The 22,171-nt window shown below is 35.3% G+C and overlaps 1 protein-coding gene across 1 annotated transcript in view; it reads right to left on the bottom strand.

Moving 5' to 3' along the window:
• The window catches only part of LOC135203834 (uncharacterized), a 22,989-nt gene extending 2,126 nt beyond the window's left edge, over positions 1-20,863 (bottom strand). Inside the window, exons 1-3 of the mRNA XM_064233801.1 lie at positions 20,487-20,863; positions 12,135-12,196; positions 10,317-10,409 (exon numbers count right to left, since the gene is read on the bottom strand). Of these exons, the coding sequence (XP_064089871.1) occupies positions 10,317-10,409; positions 12,135-12,189 (148 nt within the window). The 5' untranslated portion in view covers positions 12,190-12,196; positions 20,487-20,863. The remainder of the gene's footprint in view (positions 1-10,316; positions 10,410-12,134; positions 12,197-20,486) is intronic.
• Between the last annotated feature and the right edge of the window lie 1,308 nt (positions 20,864-22,171).

The raw sequence follows: 22,171 nt of genomic DNA, 5'->3' as shown, positions 1-22,171 counted from the left end.
TATTATCAAATAAAATAAAAATGATCAAATTTATTAAATAAAATAAGAATTATTAAATGTATTAAATGAATTAAAAATTATGAACTTGTCATTAAGCTTTCGTTTGTCAATGTCAGCCTAGTAAGCTTACCTATTGGGGAGTTGCTCTAATTATTTGCCAACATGAAAAGTATATCATGAATATCCAACTGGTAATTGAGAACTTTAGCCCACAAAGTTGTGAGCATGACCCTTGAGCTTGAAAGGTCACACAAGGTTAAAAATAATCATTAGGATATTGACGTCGCGGTTCATGATCATGGAAAAGATTCCACAAAGAGGTAAAAGAGGTAGTATTTATAAAGGTTAGTCTATTGTGCTATCAATTCATGGGGAACTCTCATTATAATTTTCCAATATAAAATGAGGTTCCACTAATAAGAAATCAGCTATGCAGCAACCAGATTCCTTTAATTCAAAATCTAAGTATCTTATCTTTAACCTTCAACTGATAACATACAAAAGTTATTCATTTCTAAGACAACATCATAAATGTTCTCTCTAATGTTTATCGTTTATCAAAACCCAGACGTAAATTTCTTCGTGATCCTCTCAACCTGATCCTAGCAGTAGGGTAGTGCTGGCAGTGTGCCTCAAGTAAAGTATTGCAGACACTATTAAAGGATGTTTGCAGAGTTCCTCCCCCCTTTATCTGCACACCCATTTTAGCCTTTTACTTTACCTCCTCTCTCTCTTCCTTTAGTCAGTCTTACTGTCCAATACCTCTGTTACTTCTTAGTAGAACTGTAAAGTTTCCTCCTATTTCCACCGTGAGGTCCTTGTACAACATCTCTACTGTTTTCTTTGTTTGTTTGTTTGTTTGTATGGTGCTTTTACGTTGCATGGAACCAGTGGTTATTCAGCAACGGGACCAACAGCTTTACGTGGCTTCCGAACCACGTCGAGAGTGAACTTCTATCACCAGAAATACACATCTCTCACTCCTCAATGGAATGGCCGAGGATCGAACCCGCGACCACCGAGGTGGGACGCTAATACCATACAAACCACGCCGCTGAGGCGCTGACACTCGCAATTGTTTTCGGGGTCTCTTTATATTTCAGTCGAACCTATCCAGTGATCTCGTTTTAGTGTCTTATCTCCAAAATGGCCACAAACTTCCAGCGCTTGATTTGACAGACTAAATTTCATAGATTAATTAATCGTCGAGTCTCTGACCTTGATTGGTTGATCTACTTTTAACCTTCGACAAATTTTCCCCCAAAATTTAATGATTGATCTACTTTTAACCTTCGACAAATTTTCCCCCAAAATTTAATGATTGATCTACTTTTAACCTTCGACAAATTTTCCCCAAAAATTTAATGATTGATCTACTTTTAACCTTCGACAAATTTTCCCCCAAAATTTAATGATTGATCTACTTTTAACCTTCGACAAATTTCCCCCCAAAATTTAATGATTGATCTACTTTTAACCTTCGACAAATTTTCCCTCAAAATTTAATGACTGATCTACTTTTAATCTTCGACAAATTTTCCCTCAAAAATTAATGATTGATCTACTTTTAACCTTGGACAAATTTTCCCCCAAAATTTAATGACTGATCTACTTTTAACCTTGGACAAATTTTCCCCCAAAATTTAATGACTGATCTACTTTTAACCTTGGACAAATTTCCCCCCAAAATTTAATGATTGATCCACTTTTAACTTTGGACAAATTTTCCCCCAAAATTTAATGACTTATCTACTTTTAACCTTGGACAAATTTTCCCCCAAAATTTAATGACTGATCTACTTTTAACTTTGGACAAATTTTCCCCCAAAATTTAATGACTTATCTACTTTTAACCTTGGACAAATTTTCCCCCAAAATTTAATGATTGATCCACTTTTAACTTTGGACAAATTTTCCCCCAAAATTTAATGATTGATCTACTTTTAACCTTGGACAAATTTTCCCCCAAAATTTAATGATTGATCCTCTTTTAACCTTGGAAAAATTTCCCCCCAATATTTAATGATTGATCTACTTTTAACTTGGACAAATTTTCCCCCCAAAATTTAATGATTGATCTTCTTTTAACTTGGACAAATTTCCCCCCAAAATTTAATGATTGATCTACTTTTAACTTGGACAAATTTCCCCCCAAAATTTAATGATTGATCTACTTTTAACTTGGACAAATTTCCCCCAAAATTTAATGATTGATCTACTTTTAACCTTCGACAAATTTCCCCCAAAATTAAATTGGAAGTTGATTGGACAAACCCCCCTTTCCCCCAAAATTTTAATTGGAGTTGATCTTTTAACCTTCGACAAATTTCCCCCAAAATTTAATGATTGATCTACTTTTAACCTTGGACAAATTTTCCCCTAAAATTTAATTATGTGAAAATATCCCACTCAAGGTTCGTCAAAATACGCATAATGACTACGATCATGATATCCATTAACTAAGAAATAAGAATGAATTGGAGCATCCCATAAGTCTTATCCGTCTTATCCAAACCCTTTCCAACAGAATCCTCCATTAAACAGAAACCGGCTACTCCTCTTACTCCTACTCAAAATATTTGGCAGTGGAGGGATTACTGGCTACTGCTGTTAATCCTACCCAAAATTCATGACCACGACAGTTCAAGGAATATGGCTCTCTGGGTCCTTGAATTATCATTGTATGAATCAGCCGTATCTCCTTGGGTACAGTCATCAAGGATTTTGGTTGGATTACAAATTTATTACTGTAAGTGGAAGCCATTGGGAAAGTCATAACATGCCGTGATATTCTGCTGATCACCAAGAGGCATTGCCCAGAATAATCATCCTCTTACTGTACACGAAGAGCTAGTAATGCATATCTAAAATCCTTTATAATTTTGTCATTTTTATATGACATCTGGAGTTTACTGTAATACATATTCTGAAAGATACAGCATTAGCCTCAGTTCACACATGAGGATGAGACTTTGGATTTGAGTCGATAAGTACTTAAACACTTTTTCTACATTTCCCGTATTTTTGTGAGGACTCTCCTGTAAGGAGGATCCTTAGCCTTTCACACAAACACACACACACACACACACACACACACACACACACACACATATATATATATATATATATATATATATATATATATATATATGTGTGTATACGTATGTATGTATAATGGTAATGCCACGGAGGAAAATGAAAACACACGAGAACTACCGAGATCTTTCGGTCTTAACGACCCTTTACTTAAGGCAAGATTGACCAGAACAAAGAGAAACACAGTACAGGTATTATATATATATATATATATATATATATATATATATAGATATATATATATATATATATATATATATATATATACATATATATATATATATATATATATATATATGTGTTGTGTGTTGTGTGTGTGTGTGTATGTGTGTGTATGCATGTGCATGTGAGTGATGTACGTATATCAACAAAGACCGATCCTGGTTTCTCGCGTACATCCTCGATCAAGATGAAGACTTCAAGGTCTTATGACTTTCGAAAATATATACCGTAAGATTTTACGCGCTGAAACTCCTAACGAAAGGCCCTTCACCCGATGACGGACGCCTGAGACCTGTGACTGACACATCACTGGCTCCAGACAACTTTTCCATGACACGTCTCCTTGACACTTTCGACCCTTTGTCATATCGCTCTAGGACGAGGTGCGGACTCGCCTCTTCTAAGGTTCCCGTTTTATTTATGTATTTTTTTTTATCATTTATTCATTCTTATGTTTACTGGTGTATTTTATGAAGTCTCTTGAATGTTGCACTCTTTTGTCATTTATCTGTGATTCTTTAAAAACCATCTTGCACACTATTGTTTACTTTAACCTCTCTGGATACTCATATTGCAATTAAAACATCAACGTTTTTCACAATTAATATAATAATAATTTAAAATTATTGCCTTCTCCTGAAATATATTTTTACTTATAAGGATGGCGTAAACGAAGGAGAGAGACTGAAACATCGACTTCGTAACGAGCACTGAAATATCACACAGTACCAACGCTATTGAAAATGTGCCAAGGAATGCAAAAGTAACTCACGTTTTCTAAGATCATGGACAGTAAGAGTAACGGTCTAAATACGTGTTTAATCAATGGAACGAAAATTCATGTCGGTGGCTTTGATGCGGAATACCTCTAAACGTTATTAATCTTCCATTGGTGTGAGTCCATCGCAAGAGGAATACACATCGTCGTCACACTCAGTTTCGAAATGCTTCGTTCTGTTTAGACGATAACGAGTAATGTAGTGTTGTCTATTATATTCATTTTTCCTCTCTTGCCCAAATATAATTTTGTTTCTCCATAAAGTCAGAATTTAATTTCTGTCAAATATTCTTGATATACTTTTTGTGTCATTCTTTTTGCAATGTTTCCATTATGATAGTCGAACATTCTTAATGTTTTATGACATCTAACTCACTCGCGAATGAACTGAAGTCATTTGATAAAGCAATCATAATATTAGTTCTTTAATGATTTATGATGGCGGATCCTCGTCCCAGGTCATCCTGAGTAGATCAAACGGGTTATCGTCTGATAATAACTAGATAGCTATTCGACTCAGCCTGACATAAACAATCACTAAACCTAGTAAATATAGAAAGATTTGGCCTTTATGAATAATAATAATAATAATAATAATAATAATAATAGAAATAATAATAATAATAATAAAATAATAAATAATAATAACCTGCCTACCAATAATGTGGAAGTTACTAACAGGTATCATCAGTAAAAGGCTATACAACTACCTAGAGGAGACAAACACCATCCCCCACCAACAGAAAGGCTGCAGAAGGAAGTGTAGGGGCACAAAAGACCAGCTCCTGATAGACAAAATGGTAATGAAGAACAGTAGGAGAAGGAAAACCAACCTAAGCATGGCATGGATAGACTATAAGAAAGCCATGATACCACACACATGGCTAATAGAATGGCTGAAAATATATGGGGCAGAGGAAAACACCATCAGCTTCCTCAAAAATACAATGCGCAACTGGAATACAATACTTACAAGCTCTGGAATAAGACTAGCAGAGGTAATATCAGGGAGAGGGATCTTCCAGGGCGACTCACTGTCCCCACTACCCTTCGTAGTAGCCCTGATTCCAACGACAAAAGTACTACAGAAGATGGATGCCGGGTACCAACTCAAGAAAAGAGGCAACAGAATCAACCATCTGATGTTCATGGACGACATCAAGCTGTACGGTAAGAGCATCAAGGAAATAGATACCCTAATCCAGACTGTAAGGATTGTATCTTGGGACATCAGGATGGAGTTTGGAATAGAAAAATGCGCCTTAGTCAACATACAAAAAGGCAAAGTAACGAGAACTGAAGGGATAAAGCTACCAGATGGGAGCAACATCAAACACATAGATGAGACAGGATACAAATACCTGGGAATAATGGAAGGAGGGGATATAAAACACCAAGAGATGAAGGACACGATCAGGAAAGAATATATGCAGAGACTCAAGGCGATACTCAAGTCAAAACTCAACGCCGGAAATATGATAAAAGCCATAAACACATGGGCAGTGCCAATAATCAGATACAGCGCAGGAATAGTGAAATGGACGAAGGCAGAACTCCGCAGCATAGATCAGAAAACCAGGAAACATATGACAATACACAAAGCACTACACCCAAGAGCAAATACGGACAGACTATACATAACACGAAACGAAGGAGGGAGAGGACTACTAAGTATAGAGGACTGCGTCAACATCGAGAACAGAGCACTGGGGCAATATCTGAAAACCAGTGAAGACGAGTGGCTAAAAAGTGCATGGGAAGAAGGACTAATAAAAGTAGACGAAGACCCACAAATATACAGAGACAGGAGAATGACAGACAGAACAGAGGACTGGCACAACAAACCAATGCACGGACAATACATGAGACAGACTAAAGAACTTGCCAGTGATGACACATGGCAATGGCTACAGAGAGAGCTAAAGAAGGAAACTGAAGGAATGATAAACAGCGGCACAAGATCAGGCCCTAAGAACCAGATATTTTCAAAGAAACGATAGACGGAAATAACATCTCTCCCCAATATGTAGGAAGTGCAATACGAAAAATGAAACCATAAACCACATAGCCAAGCGAATGCCCGGCACTTGCACAGAACCAGTACAAAAAGAGACATGATTCAGTGGCAAAAGCCCTCCAATGGAGCCTGTGCAAGAAACATCAGCTACCTTGCAGTAATAAGTGGTACGAGCACCAACCTGAGGGAGTGATAGAAAATGATCACGCAAAGATCTCTGGACTATGGTATCAGAACGGATAGGGTGATACGTGCAACAGACCAGACGTGACGTTGATTGACAAAGTCAAGAAGAAAGTATCACTCATTGATGTCGCAATACCATGGGACACCAGAGTTGAAGAGAAAGAGAGGAAAAAAATGGATAATTATCAAGATCTGAAAATAGAAATAGAAAGGATATGGGATATGCCAGTAGAAATCGTACCCATAATCATAGGAGCACTAGGCACGATCCCAAGATCCCTGAAAAGGAATCTAGAAAAACTAGACGCTGAAGTAGCTCCAGGACTCATGCAGGAAGAGTGTGATCCTAGAAACGGCGCACATAGTAAGAAAAGTGATGGGACTCCCTAAGGAAGCAGGATGCAACCCGGAACCCCACACTATAAATACCACCCAGTCGAATTGGAGGACTGTGATAGAGCAAAAAAAAAAAAAAAAAATAATAACGAATATTATTTATTATATATTATTATTATTATTATTATTTTTTTTTTTTTTTTTTTGTTTGCTCTATCACAGTCCTCCAATTCGACTGGGTGGTATTTATAGTGTGGGGTTCCGGGTTGCATCCTGCTTCCTTAGGAGTCCATCACTTTTCTCACTATGTGCGCCGTTTCTAGGATCACACTCTTCTGCATGAGTCCTGGAGCTACTTCAGCGTCTAGTTTTTCTAGATTCCTTTTCAGGGATCTGGGGATCGTGCCTAATGCTCCTATGATTATGGGTACGATTTCCACTGGCATATCCCATATCCTTCTTATTTCTATTTTCAGATCTTGATAATTATCCATTTTTTCCCTCTCTTTCTCTTCAACTCTGGTGTCCCATGGTATTGCGACATCAATGAGTGATACTTTCTTCTTGACTTTGTCAATCAACGTCACGTCTGGTCTGTTTGCACGTATCACCCTATCCGTTCTGATACCATAGTCCCAGAGGATCTTTGCTTGATCGTTTTCTATCACTCCCTCAGGTTGGTGCTCGTACCGCTTATTACTGCAAGGTAGCTGATGTTTCTTGCACAGGCTCCATTGGAGGGCTTTTGCCACTGAATCATGTCTCTTTTTGTACTGGTTCTGTGCAAGTGCCGGGCATTCGCTTGCTATGTGGTTTATGGTTTCATTTTTCGTATTGCACTTCCTACATATGGGAGAGATGTTATTTCCGTCTATCGTTCTTTGAAAATATCTGGTTCTTAGGGCCTGATCTTGTGCCGCTGTTATCATTCCTTCAGTTTCCTTCTTTAGCTCTCCCCTCTGTAGCCATTGCCATGTGTCATCACTGGCTAGTTCTTTAGTCTGTCTCATGTATTGTTCGTGCATTGGTTTATTGTGCCAGTCCTCTGTTCTGTCTGTCATTCTCCTGTCTCTGTATATTTGTGGGTCTTCGTCTACTTTTATTAGTCCTTCTTCCCATGCACTCTTTAGCCACTCGTCTTCACTGGTTTTCAGATATTCCCCCAGTGCTCTGTTCTCGTGTTGACGCAGTCCTCTATACTTAGTAGTCCTCTCCCTCCTTCGTTTCGTGTTATGTATAGTCTGTCCGTATTTGCTCTTGGGTGTAGTGCTTTGTGTATTGTCATATGTTTCCTGGTTTTTTTATCTATGCTGCGGAGTTCTGCCTTCGTCCATTCCACTATTCCTGCGCTGTATCTGATTACTGGCACTGCCCATGTGTTTATGGCTTTTATCATATTTCCGGCGTTGAGTTTTGAGTTGAGTATCGCCTTGAGTCTCTGCATATATTCTTTCCTGATCGTGTCCTTCATCTCTTGGTGTTTTATATCTCCTCCTTCCATTATTCCCAGGTATTTGTATCCTGTCTCATCTATGTGTTTGATGTTGCTCCCATCTGGTAGCTTTAACCCTTCAGTTCTCGTTACTTTGCCTTTTTGTATGTTGACTAAGGCGCATTTTTCTATTCCAAACTCCATCCTGATGTCCCCAGATACAATCCTAACAGTTTGGATTAGGGTATCTATTTCCTTGATGCTCTTACCATACAGCTTGATGTCGTCCATGAACATTATTATTATTATTATTATTATTAGGAAGGAGGCCTTCTCTGAGGGCAGTAGCATTGAATACAATAGCTGTTTCAACGGCATTTAATTTATATAGAATCTTCTCAATTCTTCTTATTATCTTTTTCTCGTCAGCATGTGGCTGGTGTATTAAGTTTCCTAAGGACATGTAAACATTTTCATTTGTCTTAGGTTTATTCCTCTAACGTGTCGACAGCGACAGGGGCAGTCATCTATGAGAGTTTACAGTACAGTGAATTAAGATACGTTTTTACAAGTATTTATAGCATGCAAGGTCGTGTACAATCGGTGGGCGGGTCGGTGGGAACGGATTTTAATTGGTCGTTGGATGGTAACGAAATCTCCCCCTGAGGCTATAAATACTTGTAAAACGTATCTTAATTCACTGTACTGTAAACTCTCATAGATGACTGCCTGTGCGCTGTCGACACGTTAGAGGAATAAACCTAAGACAAATGAAAATCTTTACATGTCCTTAGGAAACTTAATACACCAGCTACATGCTGACGAGAAAAAGATAATAAGAAGAATTGAGAAGATTCTATATAAATTAAATGCCGCCGTTTAAACAGCTATTGTATTATATTATTATTATTATTATTAATTTAAGCAGGCGGTCATCCTTCTGATACAGGTGCTAACACAAACCGTCTCTTTGGGTAGCCGCTGACCAATTAAACATCTGGCGTGTTACCTCACAGGTCGGCAGTTCAAATCAAGAAGGAGTAGTATTGCCTTTTGATAATAATAAATGACAATAGCGGATAAACAAAATCCAACTTAATATTTTCGTAACTAAATCTAACTGTCAAATACTGAAAATTTCGCTGGTAATTTTTACATTTGTCTTTGATTTTTCCATTCGAACCAGAACTATAATCTCTAAAGATAGTAGTGCACTTTGCTAAGGTAGGGAAAAGAATGCAATCTGTTTAATTTCGCATTAAAAAAATTCATAGAAATATAGAATTACGACACCCGTTGTCTTATACTTTTCATGACTACCAGAAGGCTCCCAGCTCTTTAATAAAAGATATTGCATACGTTTTGTATTTCAGGAACAGGTGTCAGACTTATTTAAATTACTATTAAATGTTTTCAAGAAACTTTGATAGTCATAGCAGCGGTGATATAACATAATGTAGTATCTTTGTTATGTTTACCAGCTTTCTTTGCTCTCCTTTTTGTTAATCCTTACCATTTCTCTTTAACAGTACTATTTATTTTATCGTAAAACGCTCATCTCCATATTGGAGCCATTCGTTTATGGGATTCTGCTTTTTCCAAATTCGGTTGGAGCTTTAGTTGATAATAATAATAATAATAATAATAATAATAATAATGAATAATAATAAATAATAATAATAATAATAATAATAATAATAATAATAATAATAATAATAATACTGTTAAAAAAATGGCAGAATTAAGCGAGTTGATTTTAATATATTATTTTTTCTATTTTCATTACAAAATATAAAATCAACTCGCTTAATTCTGCCATTCTTTTTTTAACAGCATTTGCAAATAATAAATAATAATAATAATAATCTAATAATAATAATAAAATAATAATAATAATAATAAATAATAGTAGTAGTAGCAGTATTATAGTAGTAAGTGTAGTATAGTAGTATAGTAGTAGTAGTAGTAGTAGTAGTAATGATAATAATAATAATAATGATAATAGATGGAACGAATGCCACATTAAGTAACGCATGAATATACGTGTTAATTGGGTATAGATGCACATGTATATCTTCTTTTGTGCGCGTATGTTTGTGTGTTTGGGTTTGCATACAGATACCGAGGCATAAGTCTCAATGCAATTTGTCTCCCTTGTTTACTCACGTAATTACCCAGATAACAATGGAGCCATTTACCTCCCATCACCCATCATTCTGGGAGGACAACGTTCCCTCCTTTCGACTCACCTAGTTCGTGAGTTATGGTCATGCAGGACCCATCGCAGAGGTCCTCGCTGACGCAGTCCCCCGTGCAGTTGTAGCACCTCCTGTCTGCCTTGCCTGCAATAAACGAAAAATAAATACAATACGAAGTTACAATTGCTAATTCATTATCAGATAGATGGACAAATTATGAATGCTAGTTGAGTGAATGGTTGATTTATTGGTTTAATCGAGCGAATCGACGTTGCAACGTGATGGTCATAGACGTCAGATATGTGATTTTGTCAATAAAGTATCGATGAGGATTGACGGAAAACCTTGATTAGAAAAACAATCTTTTCAAGAATGACTGGCCGGGCAGAATTTGTCTTTATTGCATTATTTTCAAGTTTGAGTTTATTCCTTACCAGTGTTGAGGAAAATAACGTTCATTATTTTGCATAATCAAAATTTTGTATAAATTCATACATAATAGATTGTTTGTGTAACATGAGACTTAAAGGATATAAAATCAACTGGGGAAAGGTGAATTTAGAATTTAAATTTGGGAACAAGTGCTTGTCGTTACTTAGCCAAAGGATTCGAGCCCAGTCCACAACAGAGGAACAGCAAAGGTGCTTGACCTGACATCGGAAAAGATATTTGTATTATGCATTTAAGGTTTCATTTCTTCTATTAATTTTTAATAGACATACAGCGAATTCCCTGTGCACTTGCATTTTCTGGTTAAAATCAAACTTATAAGGATGAGTGTATAGTTTTAACTATTCACATCTATGGACACACACACACACACACACACACACACACACACACACACATATATATATATATATATATATATATATATATATATATATATATATATATATATATTTGTGTAGAGCATGGTTGCGAAATTTTCTTAAGATTTGTTAAGTATCAGTGAAATGGATGATCTTTGTATGTAATATATATATATATATATATATATATATATATATATATATATGTATATATATATATATTTATATATATATATATATATATATATATATATATTTATATGAATAACTTGTCGCGAAGTATATAAAACGTGATGCTATGTATAAATAAAGTTTTTTTTGCCACGAAGGAAAAAATGAAAAAGCGAGATAGCCGAGTACTTTCGGTCCTGTTCGGACCCTTTACTGGCAAAAAAACCTTTATTTATATATACATATATATATATATATATATATATATATATATATATATATATATATATATATATATATATATATATATATATATATATATAGTATATATATTCTATATATATTATATATATATATATGCATAGATAAGTAACTATGCTCAACAAATGTTTCTGTAAGCTTTCATTTTATACTTTTTACTTTTCTCTTCCTGCAATTCAGTAATAAGGCTTGTTGAGCCGTGACCTTCCCTCAGTCTCATCCTACTTCTCAGTACACGCTGATGTTGAATGAAAAAGGAATTCAAGCGAGAAATAACACGTCATTACCACAGAGGTATTTTACTTATCCACTTCTCCATCCTTCTTGATGCATCTTATATGGAATTCTCTTGTCATTCAGCATAACCTATACGCTTCCTTACAATGGGCTGTTTTGTTCTTCCCAAGGTATATAGAATGGACTCGCTTATTCTATATACCTTGGTTCTGCCATTATATGTAGGTTACTAATGTACAGGGTGTTCGAAACATCTGGACCTACAAATGAGAGTTTTAGGTATTAGGTTCTCTCTCTCTTTCTCTTTCTGTGTGTGTGAAGACTTTTCGACCTCCCTAAAATAACGAATGAAATGTGCTTTTAAAGAATAATAATCCTGACTACTTACTCAGAGACACCAAAGCGATTAACACCAACGCCGTTGTGAGTAGGAGGCTTTTCATCTTGTACCTGAAAAAGGAACCAATGAATAAACGGATAAACAGAAACACGAAATAGCTTTTCATAAAAATGATAATAACAGAAACGACACCAAGTATTTGTTAATTAGTCAAACTGTAGCAGATTGAGCAAGAAAATACAACGATTTCTATACTTACCCGGAGATAAATATTCGGAATCACGTGTTAATATTTTCATGAGAAGGCTTCATTTATCTTTCAGTTAAAGTGGCTTTAACCGTAGCTTATGTGCACAAATATTGTTTTTTCATTTAATTGAATATATGACGATGAGAAATACCATCATAACTAGAACCTTCTTCAACTCAATTACTAACAACTAAATTCACTGGAGTTCTTCATTCGTTATTATAAATTAAGTTGAGTATGCAACGAATACTAAAAGTTTGGATGGAAGATCCATATCTCCTGTTAGTTTACTGTCTTAAAAAACTACATTTTTTATATTGTCTCGTAAGAACATTACACAGGCCTAGAAGACATTCAATGTTGAATGGTAGAACAACTAAACGTAAACCATTTGAATCACACATCGAATGTATTCCAGATTTTTACTCCTTTTTTGATGAATAAGTCATTTCTAAGAGGATCAAACCCACACTGCTGTAGCAAAAATAAAACTTCATATATATATATATATATATATATATATATATATATAATATATATATATATAGATATTAAATTATATATAATATATAGTAATATATATAGTAATATATATATCCTTTAAGTACATACTTATATATAGATATCTATATGTATATATTTTATACACATATACGTATACATGCATGAGTGTGTGTGTGTGTGCGTGTGTGTGAGCTATAGCGCATAAGTTAATTATCTGTTAACTATATAGCAACCAGCATTGAAAATTTAAGCATTTATGAATATGAGCGGAAAAATGTCCAAAAAAATTAAAGAAAAAAGAAAAAAAGAGAATGAACGTCGGAGAGGAGAGGTAGTCTGCCGCGTCCTGTCAGATAAGACAATGACGTCGTAATGACTAATTAGGCGAAGTGATTAACGTGATTAAGAGCCGTAGAGTCAACGCGGATATTCAAATATGTCACTTCATTAAGGAAGATCGCCATAATTGAATTTAATTCCGTTCCGGAATGTTCTGGTGATGGTTTCTTCAGAATTTTCCTTGGAATACGTTTTAGTCCTTGGAAAACATTTTAGTTCCCCGTTGGACGAGTGGTTTTCGCACCTGGCCACCAATCCGGTGGTCCAACGTCTCCGTGCTACTTCTCAATAAAGCTGTGGGGCTCTTTTTCCAGTTCCAACTATAGATTTTTATACTTTATCTAGTTCCTCGTTGGACGAGTGTTTTTCGCGCTCGGCTGCCAATCCGGTGGTCCGGAGTTCGATTCTCGGCTCTGCCAACGCGGAAACGGAGGAATTTATTTCTAGTGATAGAAATTAATTTTCGATATAATGTGGTTCGGATCTCACAATAAGCTGTAGGTCCCGTTGCTAGATGACCAATTGGTTCCTAGCCAGGTAAAAATATCTAGTCATTCGGGCCAGCCCTAGGAGAGCTGTTAATCAACTCAAGTGGTCTGGTAAGACTAAGATATACATTTTTTCCTTGAAATACGACTGTGTTCGAATGTGGAGGAGAGACTTCGTAAAGCTTTTCAAAAGTTCGTTGCAGATGATTTACAAAAATAAAGATGTTATTATGCATTCCAGCGTACATTTAAAAGATATTTTTGCGCTTGTACACCGGATGCTGATAGATACTCGTCATGTTCACCAAATAACAAAAATGAGAACTTTTTTCTCGTCATTTGTATTATTTTCTTTGATCTGAGAATTACGAAATAAATCTATTGACTAAAAGAAACGGGAGGATTGAACAATACGCAGCCGGCTTCAGCCAAGAAAGATAAAAAGTTGTTTTACATCAGGTTTAACTTAATTATTTTACCTTATTAAACATTTACTCCTTTATTTAATTATCAAACATCAACATAGTCCACTTGTGCATGTCAATAACAATGAAGCTAAACGGGAAGTGTAAATCAGACGATTTCTTTTCTGTCCAGAGAACATACATTGAATTAACTAAGTTTAAAATATATAGGCTACGCATTAAGAATAGCCAGTAATTCTGGTTTATGAGTCTGCCAACTTTAATGCAATTTTATCTGTGCCTGATAATATAAATAAACTAAATAAAGACAACTCGCGCTCCGCATATGCAAAACAAACGGAAAACATATAGTATATATATATATATTATAATATATAATATATATATATATATATATATATATATATGTCATTCACATTACCGTGATTCATATACATACATCGAGCTACAATGTCTTTTAATATCTAATTCGCTCTACCTCGGAATTAATATATTTTCATATATGCTTAACCGAAGGGTAATTTTTTTCACGATAATAGATTTGCCTGGTCCCAGGCGCGAACCTTAATAAAGCCATTCAAATCCAGGACGTCAGTGGAAGCTTTTACCTACCCCACCACCGCGAGAGGTGGTGGGGTAGGTAAATGCTTCCACTGACGTCCTGGATTTGAATGGCTTCTTAGGTTCGCGCCTGGGGCCAGGCAAATCTATTATCGTGTAAAAAAAAATTCCGCCTTCGGTTAAGCATAATAGGACATATATTAATTCCGAGGTAGAGCGAATTAGATATTAAGGACATTGTAGCTCGATGTATATAAATAATATATATATTATAGAATATATATATATATATATATATATATATATATATATATATACATATATATATATAACCCTGCTACCTTCAGATATCGGATATCTATCCTTACTTCTATCTTCTGTCTGTTTTTAATTTGAAGTCTGTGAAAAAAAAGACCAGTGATTTTCTAATTAAGAGATGGAACTAAACAGTCAAGTTTGGCGTAAACATCAGTTAGGCCTAAATACACGTCTCCAAGGCTGCCGAGCTCCCCAGCAGCATGGAAGTATATTAACCAAAATATTTTAACTTCAGAGAGTCTACGAATAAACGCCACATTGCAAAATACAATTTATCTTTCTAATTATTGATTAATAGTTATTCAGTTTATTTTGGCAGTTATTTTTCCCTTAAATGCAAAAATAACCGGAAGAACCATTAATCAATAAATACAATGTGGCGTTTATTCGTGGACGTTCTGAAGTTCTCTCTCTTTTTTTTTTTTTTTTTTTTTTTATTAATTCCATACTGAAAATGAATACAGAATAATGTGTAAAAGTTTACGGGTAGACCACTACACATTATAAAGCAATTACGAGAAAATCTTACTTTAAACATTAATATGAAAACGGTAAAAAACAAAATATAACAGTGAATGGAATTTTTTGCTTTCAAAAATTTGTGAATAGATGCCAAACTTCAAAATGAAATTTACTGTCTTCCTTTTTGCAGCAAAGGAAAGGGAAAAAATTAATTATCAGCCAATCTATTAATAAATTTCCATGCTCGTTACCAATGTAAACTCAGCGGCAAGGAATAATTTAATAAAGGTAGAATCTTTAGAAAAAATCATCAATTTACGTCAAACAAATATGTGCCAAAATTTTTTTAGTTGAACCTCTTTTCCGCTTTTATTTATTTAATCATAACAAAATTCTAATTACTTTAAAACAAAAGGCCTATGGAAACAAACGGTAATCTAGTTGACAGCTTCAACATTATAGTCACTGCGCAGTCGTTTTGCAGTGAGTGTTATTTCACGACTGCAAATTGTATTGACGAGTCTTGGTTGGTAGGTCGAGTCCAGAGGATCATACCAGGCTTCTACGAAATATATATATATATATTATATATATATAATATATATATATATATATATGTACATACGTATATATGTGTGTACATTGGTGTGTGAACATGAAATGTGGTGCTTCGAAATTTCCTATCTGCTAATCTGAATACATTATTTTATCTACATTTTGCCATGTTATTAATAGCACATACATACATGTTAAAGACAAACTCGCGAGCACAGACACACAACACATGCACAAGAAGCCAGTCTCCTTAGTACTGAAGAGAGCGATTACTTTTTCTAGAAATTACTGGGCGTGGCTGTGTGTATGTGTGTGAGGGATAATTGTTTCGGTATAACCATGCTATTAGTATAGTAGCATGAATGCTATCAGTGACATAACATCAGTTGCCTGTTTAGCATTCTTGGTACCTCGCACCGTTTATCTTAGACCGAAACAAAGAAACCGAAGAAAAAACTATGCAATCAGTATTTGAGTATTATTCTCCCTCGCCAATTAGGAATAATGATCAAAAGCGAAGACAAAGTTATGAATTTGTTCTTTTTTTGTGATGATGAAGAAATATTGTATCACATAAACAACAGCAAGATTAAGAGAAACAAAATGAACAAGAAATCCCTCTAAAAACAAGAGTTATACTTATAAAAAGTGTTCACTCTTCTGAAAAACCTTCTTAGTGGAAGAAAGACACATATCTTCATTATCTTCTGCGCGGGTGTACAGTAATTAACTGACAGCAATTAAGAGTACTTTCGATGATGGCTATCATAATTACGGTCGTAAAACACAATTGATAGTTTTGCTCGTGTGTAAGTGTATAGCTGGAAAAGTAGGGAATGATTAATTAGCCCGCTGCTGTTTGATGTAGGCCTCTTACGTCAAAAAGGAAGGCATATCAAATCAGTATGTCAGTGTTATATCACATTTATTGACGCAAGTAACGAATAAAGTCGATCATTTTATACGGTCCATTTTTTATTTCTCACTACATTTCAATTAGCCTTCATCGTCTTTACCCACCTTCCTAGGAATAAGTGAATCTTCCTACTCTATAATCATTGTTGACAAGTTATTACAATGTAAATTTCGACGAATATTCAGTCGGTTAATTCAGTTAATGTCAGCCATCCAAATTTTGTTGGAAAATATTTTCGTGTTGTAAAGGTTACAAGAAAACTCTGAAATCAAGAAAAACGTATAACTAGTTTCTATAGAAATTTTCTGAAATTACGTGTATACAAACACATAAGCTCACACACACACACACAAACGCACTTATATGTCTGTATATATACATACACACATATATACTCGCATATATATATATATATATATATATATATATATATATATATATGCGAATATATATGTGTGTATGTATATATATACACAGACATATAAGTGCGCTTTGTGTACCTGTTTTATACTATACATCTATGTATATACAGATATGCAAGTATGTAGGTATATGTTTTACAGATATACTGTGTACGTATACGTACATATATATGCATATATATATATATATATATATATATATATATATATATATATATATATTGACTGTTTATATATATATAATATATATATATATATATATATATATATATATATATAAACAGTCAAGCAAACAGACAAGCAAACAGACAAGCCGAACTGATATTATAACATTTTTATTTAATGGAGATAATTTTCCATCAGAATAGTGACTTCTTTCATGCATTTTCCTAATGATTTTTCGGTCTGGAGTATAAGGAAGCTATATATATAGTATATATATATATTATATATATATATATATATATATATATATATATATATATATATATATATATATATATATATATATATATATATATAGCTTTCTTATACTCCAGACCGAAAATCATTAGGAAAATGCATGAAAGAAGTCACTATTCTGATGGAAAATTATCTCCATTAAATAAAAATGTTATAATATCAGTTCGGCTTGTCTGTTTGCTTGTCTGTTTGCTTGACTGTTTGTCAACAGAATTATATGAGAACTATGGAAAAACATTTATGCTTTTTTCTTAAAAATTCACTTTGTTCCGGGACTCCGGTGAATTGATTTTGTTCTGGATCTTACTTTTTTATATATCGGTTTGTTGTTATTGTCGTCACTATAAGCAGAAGAGAAAGATAGTTTCCTGCTGTTTATGGAACAATACGTGAAGTAGTGAATACTTGTGTAACTGGAGTAATACTATCTTGAAATAACCACTGGTTCCATGCAACGTAAAAACACCATACAAACAAACAATAGTTTCTTGATATTAACGAACAAGATCGTAAATCACAGTATATAGTGTCATTGGCGTAACTATGCTAATCGCAATGGTAAAGGGTTACAAAATCTACTAAAAAAACAAAAAAGCAAAAAGTAAAAGAGAATAATTGCCTCTTTTTGTGATATGCCTTTTAGTACTATGTAGTACCTGTGGCTACAATTTATGCACTGAATAACTTACGGTAAAGAGAGAAAAAGGGTAGTACCGTTTGATTTCATCAACAACAGTTTTATGAGATAACATGCGGTCAAGTATTTCTAACGCTAGTTTGTTACAACCCATTCAAGAATTAGGGAAAGAAACAAACAGAAAATAACCACTCACTACCACGCGTCAGCCTCATGAACAGATAGTCCCTTATGTGTTTGCTCTATTTCATTACATTTAATTATACCTTAACGTTCACAAGAAAATCCGCTATTCAATACAGTGACACTGTTAGTTTATTGGCCCATTGACCTGTGTCATTAAAACCATGTATACTCAAACAGGTGGTGGCACCAGTCGTACGTGAATTAGCACGGCATGACAGAACACGCTCTTCTGACACGCTAGAAGGCAGTTTTCATTCCCTGGCGGTGGTTAGCTCAACTATTAATAGAATGAATATACATGTGTGTGTGTGCGAGTATTAGTAAGATGTACACTCAAACTCACACGTGTGACTATAAAGAAACAAATCGTGAAAGAAACTGGCTGTTATACATCGTGATTCAGTGCCAACATATCAATACTCACAAACCTTGGATATCGAGGTACACACACCACGCACTCCTCAGTTCCACCTGAGAGACGGGACCACTTCTCATAAATGACCCACTATTGATCAGCACAGGTATCGTGTGCACACTAAAGGCTTGGCGATCCAGGAATTTGCCTGGCCAGAGGCCTGCGTAAGCTTGGTCCGTCTGAACTGATTTTTTGCCCCGTTTCCTGAGATGACGTCCGGCTGAGAAGGTTCGAAGGAATATGCGACAATAATTGCACTTTTGGTAAACTTTATGGCATCCGTTGTGGTGTTATTACTGCTAATGACTATAATGACTGCTACTAAAAATGCTGATTGGTGATACCCATTGCCATTATTGATGGTAGTTACAGAAAGTCTATTTCTGATCCAATAATATCAGATTACATGCACAATAGAAGAGTGTGTATGCCGTCTTTAACATTTATATTAGTATCCTGTTCCTTTTGCAACTCTTTTTATCATAAACTGTGTTTTCCAGTCAGTATATTTTGCTCAGCGGGGAAACTGGTCGGGTTTAACTTTTCTCTTGTTTCTTTCGTCTCATAATATGCATCCGTCTTTTCTCTTCGTATCTCTTGTCTATTCTTCGTCTATATTTTCTCTTTTGGTTCATATCATCTGAAAGAGCACTTCGCAGGTTCCGAATCTGATCCCTCGCTTGTACTCATAGTTTAGCGTGATATGTTGGTCCTATTTGTTTCTCGGGCCAACTCTACATTTTCACGTGTACCGAAGGTTTACCTTCCAATGCGCATCTTCCTGTTTCCTCTGTCTGCCATTTTCTCTTTAGTTTGAAGTTGACAGTCAACAATGTCACGAGTTCTGCCACCACCTAGAATGTTATCCCCACCATTTTTTACGTATGGTTCGTTTCGACTTTGGTTTGAGAAGTATATCAACTATACTTGCAAGTAAGGTTACTCTCGGAGATAGTGATTTTAATAGTACACTGCTTTGCCGCATTGGCATTAGCAACCTATGTAGAAGGTGAATGTCTTGTAACTTCGATTTTCTGCTTAGTTGACATACATGCTTGCTCTTTCGGTTGCATGTGGGAAGTGTACGTGTCTTCCTGTGAGTTGGAAATCCTTGTTTCTGGATTTTCCTCTTTAAAAGTGTTACTCATTGGCAGTTTCACTGGGGCCTCTAATGATATGCTACGAGAGGCCTGAATTTCCGACAAGTGATTATTCATTGGATACCAGTCACTTTCGTCAATCCTGTCGCAGAATTCATAGTTTATGTAATTTCAAGATGGGGTAAGTGTCATAAAAACGAACATTACAAAAGAAGCACGATGTCACTAATAAAAAAAAAATACTCGTGTTAAAATTGCAAATTACGACTAAAATGGAGAGTATCTGAGTGACCGATGAAGAAACCGTGGACGAATGATTTAAAGTTAGACAAAAGCCCCAGAAAATCCTGGAAGACTTACCTGGAGCAGAGAAGACGAGCAGAGGGGCAGAGTTCCTGGCGTTCAGCGTCGTGGCGGGAGTGGAAGCGTTTACCCGGCGTCAAGGTAGTCTAAGTGTCGATCGCAAAGTCGGTATAACTGCACACCCCAGACTACTGTATGTGTATGAGAGGGAGGGACAGAGCCATGCCACACTCGACCGGCGTTGAAATACGTGGTCCAGTTGCTCCGTGAATCACGTTGCATGGAAGCAACAGTGCCAGATAGGTTCTTTCGATTTGCTTTTGTGCTTGTTGCTGGTGTTCGAAACGAGAAGGCTCTTCTTTTGAACGTCTCTCTTTACTTATTGATTGTTGACGAAATTACGTTGCATTTTATCTGTTTTATAGAAATAACATACGTGAAGGTGTTTCATCTGGCAACTGGTAACGTAATTAATACGCAATGAAGAAGTCGTAGCTGGAAACAACCCATATGTGGACAGATACACACGATTTCGTGACTCACTCAAGGACACGAGTATGATCCATTGCCCCGTTCCGGTTTCTGGCCTCAAGAAAAAAAAAAAAAAAAAAAAACGGGAGACCAGCGCGCTCCTTTCAATTTTCGACTTGTCTTTTGATTGTAATTTTAAATGAATTACTAAACAGAAATTCATGGCAGCCATGAAGTCTCCTTTTGGTGATTTTTGTCTGCGGATTCTCGCAGGAAATAGATGTTACTAGCAATTAATTGCGACAAAGACTCTTTCAGCTCGTCATACATGAGGAAAAACTAAATCTGATACAAACAATTCGTGATGATTATAGCAAACGTAAAAACAAGTAAAACATATGTCGAAGTTTCTTCGGTGCGTACTGTGTTGTTCCGTTGCCAGAGGCACGATTATGGTAAGGTAAACTTTAACCTTAAATAAATCAAACCTACTGAGGTTAGAGGGCTGGAATTTGGTATGTTTGATGATTGGAGAGTGGATGATCATCATAACAATTTTCAGCTCTCTAGCCTCAGTAGTTTTTAAGATCTGAGGGCGGCAGGAAAAAGTGCAGACAGACAGAAATAGTTTTCTTTTACAGAAAACTAAAACGGACAGCCAGACAGACTTTATCTAATTAATATTTTAGTATTTTTGTACAATTTTTTCCCGCGTAGGACTAAAAAGGATGTTTATTATCATTAATGCTGAAGAAAAAGAAAAAGATTTTTTGACAAGTCTCTCTCTCTCTCTCTCTCTCTCTCTCTCTCTCTCTCTATCAAAATCTCTCTCTCTCTCTCTCTCTCTCTCTCCACGTTTATGGATGTATGCGTGTGTCCTGGATGATGAACATGCTCTAATGATTATTGCTATATCTATGATCGTCAGATTTCCAATTCGGGTCACAGCTTGTTGTATTTGGTTGAGTGTGGATATTAACCTGTTCTTATCACTTCTGTATCACGTGACCCATATCAATGCTCCAGCAGTTCCTACTTCAGGAAACATCCATTCAGAACTGTCCTGTATTTTTTTTATTCTAGTCGTTTTTATATACATAGTTTTAATTAGTGTGGATTCAACGATAACCAGTTTTATAAAAATGTTTTTTCACTAAATAAAATTGATTGTTTATATCATGTGTTTTGTTTTAGTATAAAAAAGTTGAATATACTGCAACTTATTTTTCCTTACTCTTGTATAAATTAGATTTTCTAATCAGCCAGCTATC

The sequence above is a fragment of the Macrobrachium nipponense genome, chromosome 44 (genome assembly GCF_015104395.2).
Source record: "Macrobrachium nipponense isolate FS-2020 chromosome 44, ASM1510439v2, whole genome shotgun sequence".
NCBI lineage: Eukaryota > Metazoa > Arthropoda > Malacostraca > Decapoda > Palaemonidae > Macrobrachium > Macrobrachium nipponense.
This window is presented reverse-complemented; position numbering and strand designations above follow the sequence as displayed.